Source organism: Oncorhynchus nerka, linkage group LG17 (genome assembly GCF_034236695.1).
Source record: "Oncorhynchus nerka isolate Pitt River linkage group LG17, Oner_Uvic_2.0, whole genome shotgun sequence".
Lineage (NCBI taxonomy): Eukaryota > Metazoa > Chordata > Actinopteri > Salmoniformes > Salmonidae > Oncorhynchus > Oncorhynchus nerka.
Window position 1 is genome coordinate 49,848,021 of NC_088412.1, and position 19,019 is coordinate 49,867,039.

Consider the following 19,019-nt stretch of genomic DNA (forward strand, 5'->3'; position numbering starts at 1 on the left):
GTAGGTGCTTGGCAGTGTGGGTAGTAGGTGCTTGGCAGTGTGGGTAGTAGGTGCTTGGCAGTGTGGGTAGTAGGTGCTTGGCAGTGTGGGTAGTAGTGTGGGTAGTAGGTGCTTGGCAGTGTGGGTAGTAGGTGCTTGGCAGTGTGTGTAGTAGGTGCTTGGCAGTGTGGGTAGTAGGTGCCTGGCAGTGTGGGTAGTAGGTGCCTGGCAGTGTGGGTAGTAGGTGCTTGGCAGTGTGGGTAGTAGGTGCTTGGCAGTGTGGGTAGTAGGTGCTTGGCAGTGTGGGTAGTAGGTGCTTGGCAGTGTGGGTAGTAGGTGCTTGGCAGTGGGTAGTAGGTGCTTGGCAGTGTGGGTAGTAGGTGGGTAGTAGGTGCTTGGCAGTGTGTGTAGTAGGTGCTTGTGGGCAGTGTGGGTAGTAGGTGCTTGGCAGTGTGGGTAGTAGGTGCTGTGGGTAGTAGGTGTGGGTGTGGGTAGTAGGTGCTTGGCAGTGTGGGTAGGTAAGGGTAGTAGGTGCTTGGCAGTGTGGGTAGTAGGTGCTTGGCAGTGTGGGTAGTAGGTGCTTGGCAGTGTGGGTAGTAGGTGCTTGGCAGTGTGGGTAGTAGGTGCTTGGCAGTGTGGGTAGTAGGTGCTTGGCAGTGTGGGTAGTAGGTAAGGGCCTAAGATATGTCCATTTGTTTGTCTACCTGCCATTTTAAATACAATGCATCTATTGAAGTAAACCTATAAGCTTGCGAGCTGAGTTTGAATAAGACTTCCGATTACCACTTCGCATTTAGAACGGTTGGTTTTATTATAGTTAATAAATAACCACATCATTGGTGAATCACTAGATAAAACAAATGCATGTGTCTTTAAAAAGTATCTTTATTATGGTTAAGGAAACCAAGCAGCACATTTTCCCATAAAAAAAACAAAAGTCATCAAGAATATTAACAATTATTACACTGTGAATATCTTTCCATAATTGTTTTACATGTAGACAATGCCAAAATAAATGTGAAACTGTTTCTGGATGCTCAACACAAAAAGTACAATCAATGTTAATGTATTTTTTGAGTTTCTTCAGGTAATGATTCACAGGGTAATGCTTATGGATCATTCTGAAAGAGACCTCTTTGACCTTGTTAACAAGCAAGTTTTTGTGTGGTAATAACCAGACTTTTTCCCAACAGATATTAGTGACCAATCTATTCCAGTAATTAATGACATAATGGCATTGCAAGCCGTCTGGCATTGCAAGCTGGTCGATGTACGCGTCATCACACTCCCTCATCTGATTGGTCGAGTAGGTGGGATTTCTGACTTTGTGGCTGTGGTAACGACCAAACTCCTCAACACGTAATCTACATTTGCTGGATGACGCTGGATGATGACGTTTGATTTTAGGACATAAACAACATGGATGAGAGAGAAGCGCTGAAAAGGCAAATCGATCTGTTGCAAAGTAATGTGGTGTTTTACAGTACAGTTAACATTACTGATACACTATATTTAATAACTAATACTTACAATTGAAAGCTGTCACGCTGGCTGTTATAACCACCACGTTCTCTGTTGATGCCTACCTAACGCTATCTAATTTAGCTGGTGCAAATTGACGTTGCTAGCTAGATACACGCTTTTCAATTTTAATTAACCACTGTTGCCAGCTACTTCTTAACCTCTTTCTGTCATCTCACAGATCTCATCAATAACCATAGAAGTATCCATGGGGATGCCCCTTCTTGTTCTGGCCAGCAGTGGCACCCAGCGAGACCACCAGCCCGAGGCAGGAGTCCCAGCTCATTTTTCAGCCCCACATTCCCCTCGCGTGGTGGGCCTCACCCACCTCAACCCACAGGACACTGGAGGAAGAGCTACACTCTCAGTAGCAAGACCAGCTCATCCCAGCACAGTAGACCTACTACACAGACTGCCAAGCCCTCTCTAGAGCAGCAGGGTAGACCAATACAGATTACCAAGCCCTCTTTAGATTCTGCAGCACCCAACTCCTCTACTGGGTTCCTGTCCCTTCATGCTACAGATACCTTACAGTCCAGCCACAGCAGTAAGGACCCAGCTAGAGGAGAGAAGGATGGAACAAAATGGGCTACGTCTAGGGATCTAACAGGGCCAAGGGGCCAGCAGTACGCACTCACAGGGGGAGTGAGACGATCTATGATGGGGACAGGCAGTGGATCCACAGCTATAGAGACAGAGACTGAACCCGGCAGAGGAAGGACAGGACCTGGGGGCAAGGCTGGGCTGGGAGTTTCGGCGAAGAGCATAGGACTTGGGCTGCCTCTGATAATGACCGCCCCTGGACAAATGGACTTGTCAGGTGTCCCTGCCAAAATGACCACCATTGCCACCAGGGTTCAGAGCACTGCTCAGCTACATATTAAACATTGCGTGACTGGGAATACAGCAGCTAAGCAGGTTGTCCCCAAGGCAACCTCCAACAGCAACCCCACCCCTAGCGATGCCAATTCACTTCCTCTACCCCTTCCACCTCCTCTCTCTGCTCCCCCTAGTGCCTCTCTCCGTCCCAGGTCCAAGCTCACCTCAGCCCAGCCAGCCTCCTCTCCACAGAACCACTCCAAGTTTACCTGGGTGAAGAGCCATCAGCCAGGAGGAGTCAGGCCCAGCCAGGCCAGAATAGAGTCCCGGCCCCCAGATAATCTAATCACATCTGTCACCACCACAGTCTCCCATTCTGGGGTCCCTAGCAGTTTCTCATCCAGCCCCAGTTCCAGTAGGAAAGCCTTTGCCCCCAGAAAAAAGGTTGCCCGTAGGCTCAGTTTATCCACTGCAGTCCCTAAGACCTCCAAGTACACCTGGGTGTCCTCCGCTGCAGGGGTCCAGGCTAGGCTGTCCCGGAAGCCTCTCTCACCCAAAGACCTGGCCCTGGCTCTGCCCCAGAGAGCTGCAGAGGGGTTGGTTGCCAAGAAACCAAAATCCCCAAATCCTTTAGCCAAGCAGCGTAAGGCAGCAGCGGCCTCCTGCTCTACTACCCTCAGTAGTCGCTACTGCTGGAAGGCAGGTTCTGGGGAGGGGGCAGACTGGCTCTGGGACAGGGTCCAGAGGTGGGTCTCTGTTCCGCTGGACCTCTGAGAAAGAGAATGGGGCCAAGGGGGGGTCCAGTGTCCCTCCATCTGTAACTCAACGCACCGCCTCCTCTTCCCCTGGAGGGTTCAAACTCAGGAGCAGGATGAAGATCATCAGGAGGTCAGTTAGCAGGTGAGAAAGAAGAGGATGAGGGCAGCCAGTGATTTCTTTTCTCATTCATTCTCTTACTATAGAGAGCAATAGTAATGGCGTCTGTTTGTAAGCACTAACTCCGCCATGGCTCGTTGGGTCAAAGCCTATGGGGAGCTGAATTGGGGTGTAGATAAATGGGAAAATAAGGTCTGTGGCAAACACAAGCTTAGGAGATCTTATACATTTTCTTTGAGATCATTTTCTTCTAATTACTTTTTGTGAATTTTTAAGCATTTATGTTAAAGAAAATAGAAATTAAAGGTCATGTTAACTCAGGGGTTACCAAACATTTTCGCTCAGGCTCCTCTTCCAGCATTAGGATCCTGCGCCCCCCTTTCAAGCGCTCACGCCATGTCTGTTACCATTGGCAAAAGCACTATTCATGACAAACTGTTCACACCCCTCTTGGCAGAGGAATTTATATTATTTCCACACTACCTCTAACACACACACACACACACACACACACACACACACACAGACACACAGACAGACAGACAGACCAGACCAGACCAGACCAGACCAGACCAGACCAGACAGACATCTACCTCTAACACACACTCTCCTATCAGACCAGACCAGACAGACATCTACCTCTAACACACACTCTCCTATGTATTACAGTGGGTCTGGGGCAGAACGGAGATCCAGCCCAGCAGCCATGACCCTGATCAGCCGCTACTCTCTGCGCCTTAGGACACACACTCTGGTCCGGACACAAACTGCAGTGAGGACACGCACCCTTGTCCAGAGCCCGGGGGGTGTGAAGAGGACCCCGTCCCTTGAACTGGTCTCATTTGGCAGACACAAGCTACGACGTCTCTCCCCCAACCCCTCCAGGACAGGTAGGAAAAGAGAGCTTGGAAAAAGGGGGCAAACACACATGATGTACAGTCTTATTGGGGCCAGTAGGTTTTTCTGACCTTGGCTAGTGACCTGAACAAAAAAACATCTTCCATGTAACTCCAAAATCAATGGAGGAATTAATGGAGTTCTTTTACATTCTAACATTTCAATTTTTATAAGTTTCGCTAGCAGGGTTCGGGTGAATTCCACAAATTAAATTCCAACTCAATTCCCTCTCCCTATAAATTCCATCAATTCAACATTCCAGCAGGGTTGGGGTCAATTCCTCAAATTCAATTCCAATGTAATTCCCTCTCCATTTAAATGCCATCAATTCAATACAAAATTCCATAGCAGTTCTTCAATTCAGAGTAAATTCCAATTCCAATTCTGAGTCAATAAAAAATACAATTGAATTATTCTGCCACAACAATTCACTCAATTCAATTCATCTCAAATACAAATTATAAATCAATTCAAAACTACAATTCTTAATTCAATATTCTGCCACAACAATTCAAATAATTACATTTCCTCACTCGACCAATTCCCTGAATTTAAATTCCTTCTTTCAACTCAAGCCAAACACAAGCCAATTACCTCAACTCATGGCAGATTCCAAAGACAAACTTAACCTCTTGACAAATTAAGAGGGAATATTCCTGGTAAACATCAATGTCCCCAGAATTCTGAAAACATTCAGGAATTTGGGGCTTAACATATAAAATAATACAATAAGATGCTTTTCAAATTGAAACATACCATCATAAAGATGTTAAACGTTATCCTAAATATAACCCATCCAATTAGTGAATATCATAGATAAGTTATGGCTGCCCTTATGGATGTCATAAGGTGAATGCACCAATTTGTAAGTCGCTCTGGATAAGAGCGTCTGCTAAATGACTTAAATGTAATGTAAATGTAAGTTAAAGCTGTTTAATACGAACAGCATCACATAGTGCAGATAATGCTGAATTCTCAATTCCACTCGATAGCGGCTGCTGTTTTATTCATTATTGTGATATACAGTTTTTCCCCAATTGTTTTGGAACAGTGTAGGGAACAAAGCTCCATGCTCTAAAAACAATTGCCAAACCTGTTTTCATGAGTTTGGGAAAACACCTAAAACACATTTACTCCATGTTTTTAATATTCAAACGAAACCCTTTATTTAACATACCCATTATGTAACATTTACACATCAGTTGCCTAAATGTTTAGTTCGAAACAAGATTCATGTGGACAACACTCCCAGCAACAAGCAAATGTGTGCTTCCGCACCGGGACCAGTGTTCAATTCCCGTTTCCACCTTTCATGCATTTGGTCTGTCTAAATAAAGCACACATTCTACAGGTAGAGTGGAATTCCACTCCAAATAATGTATGATAAGTTTATTAGTTCAGTAGTTACATTTACACTCAGTGTTGTCAAATAAACTGTTGGTGTTAATAACTTGAGTTGAGTGTGATTGTCATTTTTACTCTGTGTAGAGTTCAGAACTATAGCCATCATCGCATTCAGAACCATAGCCATCATTATCATATCTCCCAGCATGCTTTATTGCAGGTTGATTTTTTTTGAATTGTTTATTACAAGTTCTGTGTTTTTGCATGCACATCAATTGATTGATTGATCTGATGCTGTACAAAGATAAATAACAAACCATTTTCTCATCTAATTCAATCCGTTAGTGGTTGGACTTATTGCACCCGTTAATGAGATCATTGTTCAAGTTGAAATGGTTTAGGTAGTTTCCTTTGTCCAACTCTCCATACCTTGGCAGTCGTTATAAATGCAGGTTGTGGGTGATTAAAAGTTCCAATTATTGGATATCCATATCCATATTACTTTGCAAGCCAGCATAATGTGACTTGCTTGATGTGTCTTGCAAACCATGAGTTTCAGACCACTGTGTTGGGGTAAAACTAGGCTCTTGCAGTATAGGCTTATGATATGTGTTTAAGGATAAGATATTCACTTAGGCCACTCGGGAACATTCAATGTCATCTTCGTAAGCAACTCCAGTGCATATTTGGCCTTGTCTCCCAGTGTCTGTTGGAAAGCAGACTGAACCAGGTTTTCCTCTAGGATTTTGCCTGTGCTTAGCTCTATTCCGTTTTATCCAAAATAACTCCCTTGCCGTTGACTAACATACCCATAACATGATGCTTGAAAATATGAAGAGAGGTACTCAGTGTAGTTGGATTTGCCCCAAAACTACCCAAGCGCTGGTTAATAGTTCCAGAACTTTGCAGGTTGCTATGGCAAACAAAAATGGTTGCTATGGAGGCTTTTCCCTGCCTTGCTAGCTTGCCAACTACACAGCTAACACAATCACTTCAGACTGAAGCTGGAAAGACAGCAAAGTATCTGCATTTCGTTTAATTTGACCTGTTTTTCAATTGATATTTCTTTGTATATATCCATAGAAATGATGTTGATTAGTAATTTTTTTTGTTTTTAAATTGCCTGTCTGTCACATCCGGTCACGTTCATTATTATGGGACACAGTGGAAATCGAATTTCAATATTGTAACAATGTTGCAAAAGTTTGAGATAATTTGTAATGCTTTTTTACAGTGTTGATCAAGTTTATAAATTGTGTAGCTGGGCAGATGAGACAGTGGATCTGTAAAAGTAGTAGTAGTAGTGTGTTGCTAGGCAACGGTGTAAACTATGGCACGTTTTATTAGCGCTGGGCGATATGACCAAAATATCATATTGTATGGTATTTAAAAAATGTTTTTGATTAATGATATTTCTAAATTTGCATTATGAGTAGTGCGTGACCCTAGGGTGGCAACACATATATTCTAAATGATTTCAATCTCCATTCTGAGTGTGAACTTTTGGAATCATGGAAATGGAATGTTTATTATAATTCTATAGTTAGAATATAAATTATAGTGGGCACTTTGAATACAGTGTTGTTTGACATGACAACAAATGAAAGTGCCATGGACGAGTTATTGTGACAGGGTAGGAACCAAAGTGATGTTCGGTGTTTCCTATGGGACCCTATAATCGTGTGCTACATTAAATCTTTATTAATGTAGCCAACATATTCATGCTTCGCCAATTCCTCCTTGATTGAGAAGATACTGTTGCGCAAACAACATGCTGATTTAAGCCTCCACCAGTACTGGTATCAGGCTGTATTAGCTAGCTACGTTTGCTCCGACTCAGTACTTTTATTAGCTTGTTTGCTAGCCAGCTAACTAGCGATTAGCATTCGTGGCTAGCACGATTTAGCTTAATTAACTTGCTAAGAAAATACAAACTAGCTGTTTGCAGATGTAAGAAACACAAACTGATATTGTAATTATAGAACGCTTGTGGATTTACATTCAGATCAAAGTGGAAACAACATCGTTGTCATCAACATTGTTGCATGTGCTGCATTGACCATGCAGACTGAACACAAGTGTCTCGAGGTCAAGCAACAACAAATGCGCTCCTTGAGTGATGGGGTGGGACTAGGTCTTATTGAGATAGCTGTGAATGGTGTCTTAGTCTGTATTAGCTACTGTGTGACTAATTAACTTAAAGATGGAATCCTTAATGTTGAAACTGACACTTATGTTTGGGATATTACAACACAAAGAAGCTACTGCCAACAATCACTGTTTGTTGCCATATTTAATGAATATATCCCTCTGTGTAGAACTACATGACATGGACTGGAGTAGTGTGGGAATAATCTGTCTAACAGCTCTATGGTTTAGTAATTTTAGGACACTGGGATCATTTTGCGCTTTGCAGTGCTGGAACCGGCCAATCTGCAGATGGTATCCCACACTGTCTCCAGTCTCCTGCAGGGGGCAACATACCCATCTCTATGGGAGGCCTATGGAGCAATGCAATGTTGTCTTTGTGTGAGGTCGGCAGTTAAGAAGAGAGGAGTGGGGGGGGGGGTGTAATTGATAGCCTGATTGAGCTGTGATGGTGAACACGTGGTTTCAGTGGGTAATGTTCGGGGCTGGAGGTGGGGAAGAGAAGAGGCTCTACTATCAAGCCCTAACATCAACTACACCACTCACCTCCCCATCTCCCCCAGCCAGCCCTCTAGGTAAAAAGCAGCTTATGCATAATTATCATTTTGCAAATTGGATTGTTTTAACAAACGAGAGAATCTAGGCCTAACCTGATAGAAAGCAATCAGTGTTTTTAAAACCCTCTACCCCTCTCTTTCTTCCATCCCCCGGTCATTCTGCTATAGCAGCCCCTGTCATGCCCGTCTGTGTCGACTCCCCCCAGTCAATGGAGTCGAGCAGACATTAGAACATACATCACTATTAACAATGGGCTTTATTTATTCTGATGGCTGGCTGTCTGGCCCTCTCCATCGCTCACTCTCTCTGTTTCTCTCCTTTCTCATCATTCACCCTCCTCCTCTCACATCAACTCTGTCCTCCATTGTTTTCCTGCTGTTCTTCTCTTGTTCTGTCTCTCACCCCTCTCTCCATCCAGTCATTCTTTCTCCTAGTTCTGTGCCTTATCTTCTTTTGTAAGTGTCGAGATGAAGCTGGCCTGAAGCAGGACATGTTGTTTTTCTCTCAGTGATGGAGGGAAGGAAGGAGAAACGAGAAAAGAAGGGATAGAGAGGGAGATGGAACGAGGGAGAGAGAGAGGAAGATGGAAAGAGAGAGGGAGAGGGAGATGGAATGAGAGAGGGAGAGGGAGATGGAATGAGAGAGGGAGAGGAAGATGGAAAGAGAGAGGGAGAGGAAGATGGAAAGAGAGAGGGAGAGGAAGATGGAAAGAGAGAGGGAGAGGAAGATGGAAAGAGAGGGAAAGGAAGATGGAAAGAGAGAGGGAGAGGAAGATGGAAAGAGAGAGGGAGAGGAAGATGGAAAGAGAGAGAAGATGGAAAGAGAGAGGGAGAGGACGATGGAAAGAGAGGGAGAGGAGATGGAAAGAGAGAGGGAGAGGAAGATGGAAAGAGAGAGGAGAGGGAGATGGAAAGAGAGAGGAGAGGAAGATGGAAAGGAGGGAGATGGAAAGAGAGAGGGAGAGGAAGATGGAAAGAGAGAGAGAGGAAGATGGAAAGAGAGAGGGAGAGGAAGATGGAAAGAGAGAGGAGATGGAAAGAGGAAAGAGAGAGGGAGAGAAGATGGAAAGAGAGAGGAGAGGAAGATGGAAAGAGAGAGGGAGAGGAAGATGGAAAGGGAGAGGGAGATGGAATGAGAGAGGAGAGGGAGATGGAAAGAGAGAGGGAAAGAGAGAGGGAGAGGAAGATGGAAAGAGAGGGGAAAGGAAGATGGAAAGAGAGAGGGAGAGGAAGATGGAAAGAGAGAAGAGGAAGATGGAAAGAGAGAGGGAGAGGAAGATGGAAAGGGAGAGGGAGAGGAAGATGGAAAGAGAGAGGGAGAGGAAGATGGAAAGAGAGAGGGAGAGGAAGATGGAAAGAGAGAGGGAGAGGGAGATGGAAAGAGAGAGGGAGAGGGAGATGGAAAGAGAGAGGGAGAGGGAGATGGAAAGAGAGAGGGAGAGGAAGATGGAAAGAGAGAGGGAGAGGAAGATGGAAAGAGAGAGGGAGAGGGAGATGGAAAGAGAGAGGGAGAGGGAGATGGAAAGAGAGAGGGAGATGGAAAGAGAGAGGGAGAGGGAGATGGAAAGAGAGAGGGAGAGGAAGATGGAAAGAGAGAGGGAGAGGAAGATGGAAAGAGAGAGGGAGAGGAAGATGGAAAGAGAGAGGGAGAGGAAGATGGAAAGAGAGGGAGAGGAAGATGGAAAGAGAGAGGGAGAGGAAGATGGAAAGAGAGAGGGAGAGGAGATGGAAAGAGAGAGGGAGAGGGAGATGGAAAGAGAGAGGGAGAGGGAGATGGAAAGAGAGAGGGAGAGGAAGATGGAAAGAGAGAGGGAGAGGGAGATGGAAAGAGAGAGGGAGATGGAAAGAGAGGGAGAGGAAGATGGAAAGAGAGAGGGAGAGGAAGATGGAAAGAGAGAGGAGAGGAAGATGGAAAGAGAGAGGGAGAGGAAGATGGAAAGAGAGAGGGAGAGGAAGATGGAAAGAGAGAGGGAGAGGAAGATGGAAAGAGAGAGGGAGAGGAAGATGGAAAGAGAGAGGGAGAGGAGATGGAAAGAGAGAGGGAGAGGGAGATGGAAAGAGAGAGGGAGAGGAAGATGGAAAGGGAGAGGAAGATGGAAAGAGAGAGGAAGATGGAAAGAGAGAGGAGAGGAAGATGGAAAGAGAGAGGAGATGAAGATGGAAAGATGGAAAGAGAGAGGGAGAGGAAGATGGAAAGAGAGAGAGGGAGATGGAAAGAGGGAGATGGAAAGATGGAAAGAGGAAGATGGAAAGGAGAGAAGATGGAAAGGGAGAGGAAGATGGAAAGGGAGAGGAAGATGGAAAGGGAGAGGAAGATGGAAAGAGAGGGAGAGGAAGATGGAAAGAGAGAGGGAGAGGAAGATGGAAAGAGAGAGGGAGAGGAAGATGGAAAGAGAGAGGGAGATGGAAGATGGAAAGAAAGGGAGAGAGATGGAAAGAGAGAGGGAAGATGGAAAGAGGGAGAGGAAAGAGAGGAAGATGGAAAGAGAGAGGGAGAGGAGATGGAAAGAGAGAGAGAAAGAGAGAGGAGAGGAAGATGGAAAGAGAGAGGGAGAGGAAGATGGAAAGAGAGAGGGAGAGGAGATGGAAAGAGAGAGAGAGAGAGGATGGAAAGAGAGAGGGAGATGGAAAGAGAGAGGGAGAGGAAGATGGAAAGAGAGAGATGGAAAGAGAGATGGAAAGAGAGAGGAGAGGAAGATGGAAAGAGAGAGGGAGATGGAAAGAGAGGAAGATGGAAAGGAAAAAGAGAGAAAGAGGAAAGAGAGAGGGAGATGGAAGATGGAAAGAGAGAGGGAGAGGGAGATGGAAAGAGAGAGGAGAGGAAGAAGATGGAAAGAGAGGGAGAGGAAGATGGAAAGGGAGAGGAAGATGGAAAGAAGAGAAGATGGAAAGAGGAGGGAGAAGATGGAAAGATGGAAGGAGATGGAAAGAGAGGAGGATGGAGATGGAGAGGAAGATGGAAAGGGAGGAAGATGGAAAGAGAGGAAGATGGAAAGAGAGGAGAGGAAGATGGAAAGAGAGAGGAGATGGAAAGAGAGAGGAGGAAGATGGAAAGAGAGAGGGAGAGGAAGATGGAAAGAGAGAGGGAGATGGAAAGATGGAAAAGAGAGAGGGAGAGGAAGATGGAAAGGAAGAGAAGATGGGAGAGGAAGATGGAAAGAGAGAGGGAGAGGAAGATGGAAAGAGAGGAAGATGGAGAGGAAGATGGAAAGAGAGAGGGAGAGGAAGATGGAAAGAGAGAGGGGGAGAGGAAGATGGAAAGAGAGAGGAGAGGAAGATGGAAGGAAGATGGAGAGGAGAGAGGAGATGGAAAGAGAGAGGGAGAGGAAGATGGAAAGAGAGAGGAGAGGAAGATGGAAAGAGAGAGGGAGAGGAAGATGGAAAGAGAGAGGGAGGGGAAGATGGAAAGAGAGAGGGAGAGGAAGATGGAAAGAGAAGATGGAAAGAGAAGATGGAAAGAGAGAGGGAGAGGAAGATGGAAAGAGAGAGGGAGAGGAAGATGGAAAGAGAGAGGGAGATGGAAAGAGAGAGGGAGAGGGAGATGGAAAGAGAGAGGGAGAGGGAGATGGAAAGAGAGAGGGAGAGGAAGATGGAAAGGGAGAGGAAGATGGAAAGGGAGAGGAAGATGGAAAGAGAGAGGGAGAGGAAGATGGAAAGAGAGAGGGAAAGTAGCCATCTATGCTGCAGATAAGAGCTTCTAACAAAGAGCCAATTGAATTACTAACGATAAGGAGCAGTTTTACAGCTCTGATGACCACACACACACAATGTTGTTTTCTCTTCCATGATCTCTCTTTCCCTCAGTGCAGCAGTAGTGCAGACGTTAATTTGGCTGCCCGGATATCTACGGTTTAATTTAAAGAGAACATAAACCTGGCATAAAAGTGAGCATTCAAGGCCGTTATGAATCGTGTGTGTGTTTGTACGCGTGTACTTATCTGTGAGCCCAGATAACCTAATAAAGCAGATAAACGACAGGAATGGACAGAACGCTGAGTGGAGGAGTGCTGAGCCATGTGGGTTCAGGCCCCATGTGATGGCTCGCTGGGAGTGGAGGGTCTCTCTCTCTCCCTCTCCATCTCGCTTTCAGCCTCTAAATCAAATGAATTGTCATTGTCACATACGTCGAATACAACAAGTGTAAACTTTACAGTGAAATGTGTACTTACGAGCCCTTTCCCAACAATGCAGACTTAAAAAGTAATCGAAAATGTAAATAGTAGCACAATAAACAAAGCTATATACAGTGCCTTGCAAAAGTATTCACCCCCCTTGGCATTTTTCCCATTTTGTTGCATTACAACCTGTAATTTAAATAGATTTTAATTTGTATTTCATGTAATGGACATGCACAAACTAGTCCAAATTGGTGAAGTGAAATGAAAAAAATAACTTGTTTAAAAAAAATAAAAACCTGAAAAGTGGTGTGTGCATATGTCACCCCCTTTGCTGTGAAGCCACTAAAAAATATCTGTTGTGACCAATTACCTTCAGAAGTCACATTATTAGTTAAATAAAGTCCACCTGTGTGCAATCGAAGTGTCACATGATCTGTCACATGATCTCAGTATATTTACACATGTTTTGAAAGGCCCCAGATTCTGCAACACCACTAAGCAAGGGGCACCACCAAGCAAGTGGCACCATGAAGACCAAGAAGCTCTCCTAACAGGCCAGGGACAAAGTTGTGGAGAAGTACAGATCAGGGTTGGGTTATAATTTTTTTATCAGAAACTTTGAATATCTTAGGGAGCACCATTAAATCAATTTTTTTTATTGAAAGAATATGGCACCACAACAAACCTGCCAAGAGAGGGCTGCCCATCAAAACTTGCGGACCAGGCAAGGAGGGCATTAACCAGAGAGGCAACAAAGAGACCAAAGATAATCCTGAAGGAGCTGCAAAGCGAAGATTGGAGTATCTGTCCATAGGACCACTTTAAGCCATACACTCCACAGAGCTGGGCTTTATAGAAGAGTGGCCAGAAAAAAAGCCATTGCATAAAGAAAAGAATAAGCAAACGCGTTTGATGTTCACCAAATGGCATGTGGGAAACGCCCCAAACATATGGAAGAAGGTACTTTGGTCAGATGAGACTAAAATTGAGCTTTTTTGCCATCAAGGAAAACGCTATGTCTGGCGCAAACACCTCTCATCACCCCGAGAACACCATCCCCAGAGTGAGCATGGTGGTGGCAGAATCATGCCGTGGGGATGTTTTTCATCGGCAGGGACTGGGAAACTGGTCAGAATTGAAGGAATGATGAATGGGGCTAAATACTGGGAAATTCTTGAGGGAAACCTGTTTCAGTCTTCCAGAGATTTGAGACTGGGACGGAGGTTCACCATCCAGCAGGACATTGACCTGAAGCGTACTGCTAAAGCAACACTTGAGTGGATTAAGGGGAAACATTTAAATGTCTTAGAATGGCCGAGTCAAAGCCCAGAACTCAATCCAATTGAGAATCTCAAATCAAATTTGATTGGTCACATGGTTAGCAGATGTTAATTCAAGTGTAGTGAAATGCTTTTGCTTCTAGTTCTGACCGTGCAGTAATATCTAACAAGTAATCAAACAATTTCATGCATAGTTTCCTAAGAACGCGAAGCGAGGCGTCCATCTCTGTCGGCGCCATCCCATCTGCGGTATGACTTAAAGATTGCTGTACACCATTTACATTTACATTTAAGTCATTTAGCAGACGCTCTTATCCAGAGCGACTTACAAATTGGTGCGTTCACCTTATGACATCCAGTGGAGCAGCCACTTTACAATAGTGCATCTAAATCTTTTAAGGGGGGGGGGGGTGAGAAGGATTACTTTATCCTATCCTAGGTATTCCTTAAAGAGTGGAACCAGTGGAACCTATCCAACTTGAAGGAGCTGGAACAGTTTTACCTTGAAGAATTCTCAAAAATCGCAGTGACTAGATGTGCCAAGCTTATAGAGACATGCCCCAAGTGACATGTAGCTATAATTACTGCAAAAGGTGGATCTACAAAGTATTAGCTTTGGGGTGTGAATAGTTATGCACGCTCAAGTTTTATTTCTTGTTTGTTTCACAATAAAACATATTTTGCATTTTCAAAGCGGTAGGCATGTTGTGTAAATAAATTATACAAACCCTCCAAAAATCCATTTTAATTCCAGGTTGTAGGGCAACAAAATAGTAAAAATGCCAAGGGGGGTGAATACTTTCATATGTCACTGTATATATTTAAGTGTGCAGGGGTACGAGGTAGTTGAAATACTAGGTAGGGGTAAAAGTGACTAGGCAATTAACAGAGTAACAGCAGCGTATGTGGAGATTGTGAATGTGTGTGTCAATATGCGTGTGTGTGTGTGGGTGTGGGTGGAGTCCTCTAGCTGTCTCTGTCTCTTTGTGTCTGTATTTGTCTATATGTCTCTGTGGAATGTGGCTCTATATAATACACACAGTTAGAACAGAGCTATCTCCTCGCATAACAAATCCAATCCCGTCAAAAGATCATGTTAGTTTCAGACTTCACTTCACTGAGAGGGTGTCTTGGGGGGTTGGAGGTGTAAGTTGAGAGGGCAACTGTTGGCGCTTTAGAGTTGGTGCAGTTCACATATTGGCCCTGCTATGGCAGCCATGTCCTCCTCTTTCTCAGCATCAAGTTACTGGTACCCCCCCCCACCACCACACACATACACACACTTCCCAGCCGGTTACCCCGCCAACACAGACGTTTTGTGGGGATCCCGCTACCGTGCCGATGATCGGCCCATTTGGTCCATAAATGATCATTGAGCGACATGTGCATCTATCCACAAATATATTTAGGCTTCACTTAGTGACAGTATGCTCTTATATCATGCCCCTGTGCTCTGCTATTAGGTCTTTGTATGACTTAGCAATATAGTGATTCTATGATATACTCTGCAATAAAATCTAAATCTAGCTGCACTATTTGTTTGAATATGCAACACAAAATGTAGGTGTGCGTGTGTGGACTATCTGTTAGTGCAGCTTGTAAACTCAGCAAAAAAAGAAACGTCCCTTTTTCAGGATCCTGTCTTTCAAAGATAATTCGTACAAATCCAAATAACTTCACAGATCTTCATTGTTAAGGGTTTAAACACTATTTCCCAGTGTTTCCCATGCTTGTTCAATGAACCATAAACAATTAATGAACACGCACCTGTGGAACAGTCGTTAAGACACTAACAGCTTACAGATGGTAGGCAATTAAGGTCACAGTTCTGAAAACTTAGGACACTAAAGAGGCCTTTCTACTGACACTGAAAAACACCAAAAGAAAGATGCCCAGGGTCCCTGCTCATCTGTGTGAACGTGCCTTAGGCATGCTGCAAGGAGGCATGAGGACTGTAGATGTGGCCAGGGCAATAAATTGCAATGTCTGTACTGTGAGACGCCTAAGACAGCGCTACAGGGAGACAGGACAGACAGCTGATCGTCCTCGCAGTGGCAGACCACGTGTAACAACACCTGCACAGGACCGGTACATCTGAACATCACACCTTCGGGACAGGTACAGGATGGCAACAACAACTGTCCGAGTTACACCAGGAAAGCACAGTCCCTCCATCAGTGCTCAGACTGTCCACAATAGGCTGAGAGAGGCTGGACTGAGGGCTTGTAGGCCTGTTGTAAGGCAGGTCTTTACCAGACATCACCGGAAACAACATTGCCTATGGGCACAAACCCACCGTCACTGGACCAGACAGGACTGGCAAAAAGTGCTCTTCACTGACGAGTCGCGGTTTTGTCTCACCAGGGGTGAGCGTTACACCGAGGCCTGTACTCTGGAGCGGGATCGATTTGGAGGTGGAGGGTCCGTCATGGTCTGGGGCGGTGTGTCATAGCATCATCGGACTGATCTTGTTGTCATTGCAGGCAATCTCAACGCTGTGCGTTACAGGGAAGACATCCTCCTCCCTCATGTGATACCCTTCCTGTAGGCTCATCCTGGCATGACAATGCCACCAGCCATACAGCTCGTTCTGTGCGTGATTTCCTGCAAGACAGGAATGTCAGTGTTCTGCCATGGCCAGCGAAGAGCCCAGATCTCAATCCCATTGAGCATGTCTCGGACCTGTTGGATCGGAGGGTGAGGGCTATGGCCATTCTCCCAGAAAGGTCCGGGAACTTACAGGTGCCTTGGTGGAAGAGTGGGGTAATATCTCACAGCAAGAACTGGCAAATCTGGTGCAGTCCATGAGGAGGAGATGCACTGCAGTACTTTAGGCAGCTGGTGGCCAGACCAGATACTGACTGTTACTTTTGAATTTGATCTCCCCTTTGTCCAGGGACACATTATTCCATTTATTTTAGTCACGTCTGTGGAACTTGTTCCGTTTATGTCTCAGTTGTTGAATCTTGTTATGTTCATACAAATATTTACACATGTTAAGTTTGCTGAAAATTAACACAGTTGACAGTGAGAGGATGTTTATTTATTTTTTGCTGAGTTTCTGTCATTGTTGTCTCTCAGTTGTCTCCTCATTAATCAGTACGCATGCATGACTGTAAGTTGCGTTGGATAAAAGTGTCCGCTAAATGGCTAATATTATTATTATTATTAAAATCACATCCGCTTGCTGGATTATACTTATATTTTCTATTCATATGTTGTACAGTAGATTAGGCTAAAGATACTCTATGCATTTCATATGTAATCAATCTCAGTGCTAGTGTCAGGTATAGTCTAGGCTTCAAATATGGCAACAACGCAACACACACACTGATCGGTGAGAATGACACCATCTCCCCTAACACACACTGATGTCATGCGTCACAATTTAAAAGCCTGTCCTTATTTGGCTGTGGTTTGGCTCAATGTGTCTTTGTTTGTTTATTTGCATCATTCACTAGTTCACACTTTCTCTAGTTTCTCCCACTATAGTTTCCCCCCCCCCGTCTCCGTCGTAAACATTCCGTTATACACACACACAGCTTTATCTGGCTTGAAATCACTCTTGTATTTGGTTGGATTCAGAATGCACAGTTGCTGTGTCCATATCTGTATACGCATGTACGAATACGTGTAACATAATCTTTCTGCATGCCAATAATCGTCTCTTACTATTGTAATAGTTATTGAGTGAGGAGGGTGAGTCGTGTGTGTGTGTGTGTGTGTTCATGGTGTGTGTGTGTGTTCATGGTGGTGTGTGTGTGTGTGTGTATTTCTTTCATCAGCTGCGTGTCAACATATCCCACTCTAAATGCCATTCCCTAACACATTGTCAGTCAGGCACCATAGCTCTGTCAATCAGGCACCACGCACGCTCTGCGTCTTATGGCAGGCAGCAATGCCAACCCACAGCTCTCTTCGTCCTCCCCCAACAGGACAGGTAGCCTATTCTCATCAGTGAGGTCTTTGAAACCTTGAATAAGGGTTTCAAATTTGGGGAAATGACACTCAATTGGTTTTAATGTTTTAGACATTTTGTCAGGAAAGCTCTGTCTCAGGTTCTGCTTTATTGCAGTGGTTGCACAGACTTTCCTCTACGCTTCCTGTGTCTACCTTTCTCTATGACAAGTCTCTCTCTCTCTCTTCTCTCTCTCTCTCTCTCTCTCAATATGTATCTCTCTTTCAATTCAATTTAAGGGGCTTTATTGGTATGGGAAACACATGTTTACATTGCTAAAGCAAGTGAAATAGATAATAAACAATGAAAAAAAAAGAACAATAAACATTACACCCACAAGTTCCAAAATAGTGGCAAAGCGTTTCTCTCTCTCTCTCACTTTTTTAGGCCCCCTCTCCTCTCCTCTCCTCTCCTCCTCTCCTCTCCTCTCCTCTCCTCTCCTCTCCTCTCCTCTCCTCTCCTCTCCTCTCCTCTCCTCTCCTCTCTCTATCACTCACACACATACACACCACACATGCGTCTTCATGCATCCACAGAATCACACACACAGATGCTGCTTTGCGTTGCCAATGCAGTAAAGATTTAACCAGCTATTGTTTTGAAGGACCACCCACATCCCTCGTTATTAACTACTTTATGGGCATATTGATGGGGAAATTCAGTAGTGCCCCTCTGCTGACAATGTCAGAGTTTAATTCAAAAAGAGAAAAGCAGCGAAATGCAGGGTTTAAAATAAAGAGAAGTGGGGCCAGAAAATGTATGTTTGGAAAATACTTCGTGAAGTGGTAAAACTGGATGATAGCAGTTAGGTGTGAAGATTGTGACAATCACAGTACGGGACTTCAAAAACGCCTATGGCACGTCAAGGGAACTGTAGCCTACTGTTCAGATGGGTTAAATAGTAACTGAAATCTGGACACGGACTGTAGTAGATCTATAACCTCTCACATAGCCTTAATATTAACTCCTGCAGAATTAAGCATATCTTGCAGTGAAATGATAAACCAATTAAGCTTGTTAACAGCAGCAGGTTAACGGCAGATCAAGAGTCTTGCTGTCTAATATTTGTTTTGTGCGTGCAGCAAACTGTGAGTAGAATTTGAGTTACTTGTATAACTTTATGAGCTGGGGCGTCCGTCCTGCAAATACTTCAGGTCAGAGACTATATGATGTTCTCAATGTGTTCGTTAGCAGTTAGTTAGCATTCTCTATGGGATTCTACATTTACTTGGTAGCATTGCTAACCAATCAGATTACAAATAGCTCCCCTTGTGTTCACTGCTGTTATTGACGAATATACCGGTATGGCATAAGGTCGGTATAGCTATCTGGATACCGCCCAAGCCGAATTGCCTGTTTCTGTTGGAGTCTTTTTTATTAAAGAACGTGAGACAATGTGTCTGTTTGCTGCTTTTCATCAAAGCATGTATAGCAGTTCTTTATACAGCCTAAAATACGTTTGTTCATATCTGTTTTAATAGCATATACCGTAGTACCATTTACATGGATTCATACAGACTAC

At 44.5% G+C, this 19,019-nt stretch overlaps 2 protein-coding genes across 2 annotated transcripts in view; both read left to right on the forward strand.

Annotated features, from left to right (window-relative positions):
• The first annotated feature begins 1,356 nt into the window (after nt 1-1,356).
• On the forward strand, nt 1,357-3,189 carry LOC135561445 (uncharacterized protein DDB_G0280205-like). The gene is made up of 2 exons (XM_065003219.1): nt 1,357-1,444; nt 1,682-3,189. Exons 1-2 carry the CDS (start codon nt 1,399-1,401, stop codon nt 3,091-3,093), a joined length of 1,458 nt encoding a protein of 485 aa, XP_064859291.1. The 5' UTR covers nt 1,357-1,398; the 3' UTR covers nt 3,094-3,189.
• The window catches only part of LOC115145416 (zinc finger CCCH domain-containing protein 3-like), an 88,456-nt gene continuing 72,531 nt past the window's right edge, over nt 3,095-19,019 (forward strand). Inside the window, exons 1-2 of the mRNA XM_065003220.1 lie at nt 3,095-3,219; nt 3,865-4,085. Coding sequence (XP_064859292.1) covers nt 3,191-3,219; nt 3,865-4,085 — 250 coding nt within the window. The 5' untranslated portion in view covers nt 3,095-3,190. The remainder of the gene's footprint in view (nt 3,220-3,864; nt 4,086-19,019) is intronic.